The sequence below is a fragment of the Babylonia areolata genome, chromosome 20 (assembly GCF_041734735.1).
Source record: "Babylonia areolata isolate BAREFJ2019XMU chromosome 20, ASM4173473v1, whole genome shotgun sequence".
In the NCBI taxonomy this organism is placed as follows: domain Eukaryota; kingdom Metazoa; phylum Mollusca; class Gastropoda; order Neogastropoda; family Buccinidae; genus Babylonia; species Babylonia areolata.
Window position 1 is genome coordinate 46085589 of NC_134895.1, and position 7500 is coordinate 46093088.

The 7500-nt window shown below is 41.8% G+C and overlaps 1 protein-coding gene across 9 annotated transcripts in view; it reads right to left on the minus strand.

Annotated features, from left to right (window-relative positions):
• Window positions 1-7500, minus strand: part of LOC143294537 (uncharacterized) — a 52904-nt gene that overhangs the window by 30245 nt on the left and 15159 nt on the right. For 7 of the 9 annotated variants that reach the window (XM_076605904.1, XM_076605903.1, XM_076605906.1 and 4 more), the window contains one exon: window positions 6780-6961. The exons of 1 other annotated variant lie outside the window; for it this stretch is intronic. In XM_076605904.1, coding sequence (XP_076462019.1) covers window positions 6780-6811 — 32 coding nt within the window. In that variant the 5' untranslated portion in view covers window positions 6812-6961. Of the gene's footprint in view, window positions 1-6779; window positions 6962-7364 lie in introns of all 9 variants that reach the window. One more of the 9 variants, XM_076605901.1, reaches the window with a different exon arrangement.

The window sequence follows — 7500 nt, forward strand, 5'->3', positions numbered from 1 at the left end:
TTTACTGGACACATCCAGTGCCAGTGTAGACGGTTTTTTTTTTGTTTTTTTTTTAAAGAAAACACCACAAAACGATTCACGGTCTTTTTGTCTTCCAGATCAAAATGGCTGCTTTAACAGCCGACAGCTTTACTCTTTTGTTGGTAGTGTCTGTTGGCAGTGAGTGTTTATCACGGTCACGTCTTACTGACGACTTATAAGGAACATATCTGTTCCTTTTTCAGACCAGCTAGCTGCTCCTGAATTGTTCACATATCTCTGTGTTCGTTAAGAGCTAGCTGCTCCTGAATTGTTCACATATCTTTGTTCGTAAAGAGTAAATAAAAAAAACCGGTCATACACGTAAACTGTTAAATGTCTGTCTGAGTGTGTGTGTGTGTGTGTGTGCCTGAAATCTGATTAAATGACCCAGGAAATGAATGATAATCGCCCAATGGCAGCCGTCAGTCGGCTCTACCCAAGAAGGCAGCCTGTTGTGCAAATGACCCCCAATTTGTAAAGCGCTTTGAGCTTGGTCTCCGACGGAGGACAGGAGCTATACAAATATCCATATCAAATCAAAAAAATGAATAAACAAATAAGTAAATCAATAAATGAATACAGAATACAGAATACTTTATTATCTCCATAAGAGAAATTTATGTGTGGTGTATTTTGCGTAAACAATACACGAAAATCACAGTCACTCAATGTAAACACATAAAAGACATTTTTAAAAAAAAAAGAATGAATAAATGAATAAATAACAGCTCAGCGGAACAGCAGTGGAGTGGAACGATCAACAGCTAAGCGCAAAAAAACCAAAAAAAAACCCCACCTCCACGAGTGGAGTGGAATTTTGTTTCATTGATGTGCCGTCACACATTGCCGGTAATTGTAGACATTTTGTCAAACTATTAATTTTCACATTCTGAATGTTATCGTTTAACCCTTTCACTGCCAAACTCGCATTTATGCAGCAGCTAGGTAGAGGACTTTTCACATTCTGAATGTTATCGTTTAACCCTTTCACTGCCAAACTCGCATTTATGCAGCAGCTAGGTAGAGGACTTTTCACATTCTGAATGTTATCGTTTAACCCTTTCACTGCCAAACTCGCATTTATGCAGCAGCTAGGTAGAGGACCCATGTCACTGAAGGGTGACCAGATCATGGGTCTGTTATCCATGAACCAACTGATCTTTATGTTCGGTGGTAGGACAGGCCATATTTTCTACACATCACAGGGGGAATCCCCAGCTATTCCTAGACACCATGATGGAGTCTCCCGTCGGTCCGACGGATGAGTAGGCAGGCAGGCTTATCTGTCGGTGTGTGTCCTCATATGGGAGAAGAGGCCGATTCTGAAGGGCTAGACATTAGCCTGATTGCCTGACCAGCACAGGTGACTTTTTTTTTTTAGTGAGGAGGAGTTGTGCAGTCCCTTCCCCACTCTCTCGCCTACCGACGCTCACAGTCCCACAGGTGCAGATACTGCCACGTGTAGGACGGCCTCGGCAGGTGTAGGTTTTTTCTTCGGAGCTCCGTCTCCTAGGGGGACTTCCAGCCAAGGATAAGAGCTCCCCCTGCCCTTTGGTCATCCTCTTCCGCCTTCACAGCCGTTGGGAAAGGTTTCCTCCTCCGCCTGGTCTGTCGTTGGGAGACTTCACATGCGGCAGGTAGTGCTGGGTTACATGGTACCAGTAGCAAGGGCTATGCCCCTGACCTAGACACCATATTTCTGTGTTAAAAGCACAAGGGAATTTTGCACTTTAAATTGACTGGCGGTGAAAGGGTTAATAGGTAGGAGAGATAGGGGATGAGTTGTGGAAAACCAGGGAGAAGGCGGCTGGAATCCAAGATGGATATTTGAAATAAATAGTAATGTACGATCAAAATAGATTGCATAATGGAATTCGTAAAAGAGAACTCTTTAATTTAACAAGAGAGACAACTGATAATGACTGCAAAAAGTCAAGAAAAACATCAACGTTCCCATTGACTTGTGACGACACACTTTCGATCAGGTAAGGTGTCATCAAATCACTGTAAAAGAAAAAAAAAGTTAAACTGTCATATCACTGAAACAAATCCACTTGATATTAGACCAATATTTTTTCAGTTATTAATTAGATAATAGTCTGAAAATTAAACTTAAAAACTGGTCTGCGAATCAGACCAAAGTCTGAGAGAGTCCAAACGGCGAGGTTTTTCATAGTTGAACTGAAGCCCTTACAAAAGTATCTTTCAAGTATATTACAGATTTCCTTGGGTGACAAGGGGCGATACACCTCTCTACACTGCCAGTTCAATTCATTGCTTTTTGCTGCTGTGTCGGCTGTATCTCCATGACGCCGGCACTGTTTATTGACGGTGACAGCCATCTTGGGGATTTCGCCATTTGACACCTGAACACCACGGGGATAGAAATTCTAAATCCCCGGGGATTAAATCCCGTTTAATGCGCATATCCAGCGTATATATATATTTTTTTTGCTGCAAATTGATTCACGGTCTATTTATCTCCTAAGACCAACCGGCTACGGTAACAGCCGACAGCTTTACTCTTTTGTTGATGGTGTCTGTTGGCAGTTAGTGTTTATCACGGTCACGTCTTACTGACGACATATAAAGAACATCTTTGTCCCTTCTTCACAACAGCTTGCTGCTTCTGAATTGTTATATTGCTGCTACTACTGCTACTACTACTACTACTACTTCTACTGCTGCTGCTACCAATAATGACAATAATGATACGCCCAATCTAATGATACAAAAGGCCTGGGCGTTTACAATGAAAAATACAATGACGTATGCATACTACGAACACACGAATACACCCGCACGCACAAATCCTCCCGCTCCAACTGCAACCTACACCCACTCCACACAAGATGTACACACACACACACACACACACACACACACACACACACACACACACACACATACACACACACACACACACACACACACACACACACACACACACACACACACACACACACACACACACACACACACACACACACACACACACGTGCGCGCTCGCTCGCTCGCAAGCACATCTTGGCAGTTCAAGGCATATGAACACGTGAACGTTTAAAAATAGTTAAAAAAAATAATGGAAGTAAGAAACCATCTTGATTAGAAGATAACTGTTGACATATCTCTGTGTTCGGACAGACCACAGGAAACAAACAGCTGACTGATGTAGCAGAGAGGGAATGGTATCGTCAGACTGATCACACAACAAATTAGAAGATAACTGTTGACATATCTCTGTGTTCGGACAGACCACAGGAAACAACAGCTGACTGATGCAGCAGAGAGGGAATGGTATCGTCAGACTGACTGATCACACAACAAATTAGAAGATAACTGTTGACATATCTCTGTGTTCGGACAGACCGATCACACAACAAGAACACCCAATTCACAATAACTTTTTTTGGGGGCCGGGTCCCATTATCAGCATTTCTTCAAGTACTACTCCTATCATTAATAGGTAATAACTATTATATTTCTGTTCGAGTGAAAGAGAATATTCGTTACTAAATATGTACAACTTGATAATTTTTTTTTTATCATGTGTCACAGGAGGAATGTCAATCACTAAACAATCCTTCTCTTTCATAATCAATACGAACTGACATCAATGTCATTTTCTCACTGAAAAAAAGCAACAACAACAACAACAACAACGAAAACTTGATTCCGTACATTCATTCTTGTCAGAAGACAACGAGCAAATCTTTTGTTATCAACGCGTTTAGTTTCAATTTCAGTTTCAGTAGCTCAAGGAGGCGTCACTGCGTTCGGACAAATCCATATACGCTACACCACATCTGCCAAGCAGATGCCTGACCAGCAGCGTAACCCAACGCGCTTAGTCACGCCTTGAGAGAAGAAAAAAAAGAAAAAAGAAAAATACATAAAAAAGAAATACTACTACTACTAATAATATGTATAAGGCGCAAAAACTTGATGAAGTCAACTCTAAGCGTACAAAATAAAACAAAATGAAATAAAATAAATAAATAAATAAATATATAAATAAATAACTAGGAAAATAAATAAATAAGTATATAATAATAATAATAAAATACATAAATAAATAAATGAATAAGATAAAAAAAAAATTAAAAAGACAACAATGATGATAAACAAGCAAATAAATGTAAAAAAAAATGCAGACACACATTCACACATACACACACATATGCATAACAGATATGCACCAAACATGCATTTTCACAGATATGAAAGCACAAATACACATAAACGCACATGAGCCCCAACACACACACACACACACACACACACACACACACACACACACACGTTTAGTTGATAGATAATTCGCCAATTTATAATATCCAGTATCCTAACTGACCACCAAACCATCTTTCCACTGAAATATAAAACTTAGTCCATTCACTCCTTTCAAATGACAGAGAGAACAAATCGTTTGTTAATTTATCAATGCGTTTAGCTGATAGATAATTCGCCAATTTATCATTCATAATATCCAGTATCCTAACTGACCACCATACCATCTTTCCACTGAAATATAAAACTAATTCCATTCATTCCTTTCAACTGGCAGAGAACAAAATCGTTCGTTATTAATGCGTTCAGTGTGATAGACGGTTCGCCCATTTATCAGGTGTGTTTGAGAAGCTTTCTGTCCGAGGTGTAATAACAGCAGTGCTGAGTGCCTGTGTAGAAGAGAGGTGATAAATGTGGAATTCCCTGGGTGAGAGGGAAGAGTCTGGAATATTGTAGCAGGGAATACAAAGGCCACTAGTAAGAGGTTTTGGACAACTCAGTTCACACTTTAGACGATACATTTTCGTATCATTTATCTTTCTTCTTCTTCTTCGTCTCCTCCTCCTCCTCCTCCAAATAACTCCTTAGCAAACAACAGTTATCATACAACCCAACATCACTTGATTTCATTGTTGATAATTCAGATTAATTAGTTTCATTGACTTTTTCGTTTGGACAAATTCATCAACTTTGAAAAACACTTCGTGGGTGAGTTATTATGGAAACAATCGTTGTTTTTTGTTTGTTTGGTTTTTTTGTTGTTGTTTGTTTGTTTTTGGGGTGTTTTTTTTTTGGGGGGGTTTTTGTAAACCTCCCATGATCCCCCACAGACTCGTCACAGTTGGCCGGACTGGAAAAAAAAAGAAAAGAAAAGAAAAAAAGAAAAAAAAAAAAACACGAACCAAACTAAAAACCTATTTTCAAAGCAGATTGATAGCAGCACAAGCAATTTTCGTCCTGGGTCCAAAGAAGATCTTCAAAAAGGGTGTAATGGTTTCGCTGCACCATTAACCACGAAAAAAGCAAGTCAGGGAAGCATCTCACGTGACAGCTCTCTTGTTCAGGAGATAGAAAGTCTCAGTCACGCACACTGAGCGGGGATACGTTACACTATGCTGGCGAAGTGCGCGGGTTCTCAAAGCGAACAGAGAATTATGTTTCAGCCGTACAACGAATGTGTTTAGGGTTAACGTAACATAGGTAAAAACATACAGAATATTTCCTTTTAGAATATTGACGTGTGTTCAACAAGGCCGTATTATTATAGGCGTACTTGAAAGACGTTGACGATGTAAAGATAAACAAAAATTAAAACAAATAAATGAATAAATAGATTAAAAAGATAAACGCACGAAAGACCACTAATACTCATTGTACCTGTTCCAAGCTTTCGGATTTTCTGTGGGTTTTTTTTTTTGGGGGGTGGGGGCCGCAGGAGGGAGGGGTTGTGGGGGTGGGGGGGGGGGTCCTTCAGTTGTTGTTTTTGGAGGGTGGGTGGGGTGGGGGGTGAGTAGGAGACTGACCAGCTGACAGTTTGACAACGGAAAACAGGCACTTAGACTGAGAAACGATTTTTTACACATATCATTATGCTAAACCCTTTCAAGGTGGTGGTGTTTTTTTTTGTGTGCGTTTTTTTATCTTAAAGATTTCTGTAACTGATTCATTACTGCAGTGAAAATTATCACCTTTTGATCTACAGCTTTGGATAAGGACGTGACAGAACCTACTTTTTCTCCCCGCTCCCCCCCCCCCACACCCCCCCGCCGCCCCCCCGCCCCCCCGCCCCACCCCCCAAGACTGGTAGCCATGTGGATACAGGACCAATCCCTTTTGAATCTCTTCAAAAGCAGTGAGTTTAAAAGCAGTGAGAAACAAACGAAAGTGTTTCAACTTCTTCCGCAACTGTCCATGAAGGTGATTTTGGGCGCTCTTCTTCAGATTGTGATCGATCTCCAGCACTCATCGAGACAAAATATTTCGAGCAGTACCTTTAAAGAAAGAAAAAAAAACAACAACAAAAAACAAAACAACAACACTATAAACTGACCACACACACACACACACACACACACACACACACACACACACGCACACACAACACAAACCACACACACACAACACACCACACACACACACACACACACACCACACCACACCACAACACAACACAACACACACATAAACACACAACACCACACACACACACACACAGACACACAGACACACACACACACAACACAACACAACACAGCACAACACAACACAACAAACACATAACACACACACACACACACACACACACACACACACCACAACACACACACACACACACACACACACACACACACACACACACACACACACACACACACACACACACACGCACATCACATCACAGGCAGGCCGCAGCAAACACACACACACACAGGCAGACAGACAGACAGACAGTGCGGTGGGGCCTGTACCTTGGATCAAGAACGTCAGGGTGGTGACTCATTGTTCAGATCCCCTGCCGATCCACCTGTGATGTCCACGTTTCACGTCAGCCCACCGGGCGCTTTTAGGAGAAAGCAGCGCAGGCACCAGCACAGTTTAGTGGTAATTCAAACCGTCATGTGGAGTGATGGCCTAGAGGTAACGCGTCCGCCTAGGAAACGAGAGAATCTGAGCGCGCAGGTTCGAATCACGGCTCAGCTGCCGATATTTTCTCCCCCCCCCCCCCCACTAGACCTTGAGTGGTGGTCTGGACGCTAGTCATTCGGATGAGACGATAAAAAAAAAAACCGAGGTCCCGTGTGCAGCATGCACTTAGCGCACGTAAAAGAACCCACGGCAACGAAAGGATTGTTCCTGGCAAAATTCTGTAGAAAAATCCACTTCGATAGGAAAAACAAATAAAAACTGCACGCAGGAAAAAACAAACAAACAAACAAAAAAAAAAGGGTGGCGCTGCAGTGCGGCGACGCGCTCTCCCTGGGGAGAGCAGCCCGATTTTCACACAGAGAAATCTGTCGTGATAAAAAGAAATACAAATACAAATACACACATACACCAGGTAGGTGGTGGGAGGTGGAAGGTGGCGCAGCGGTTAAGACGCTCAACTGTCGATACAGTGTCCGTGAGGGGTCTTGGTTTGAATCCCGCTCTGTACCTTTCTCCAAAGTTTGACTGGAGAAAAAAAAAATC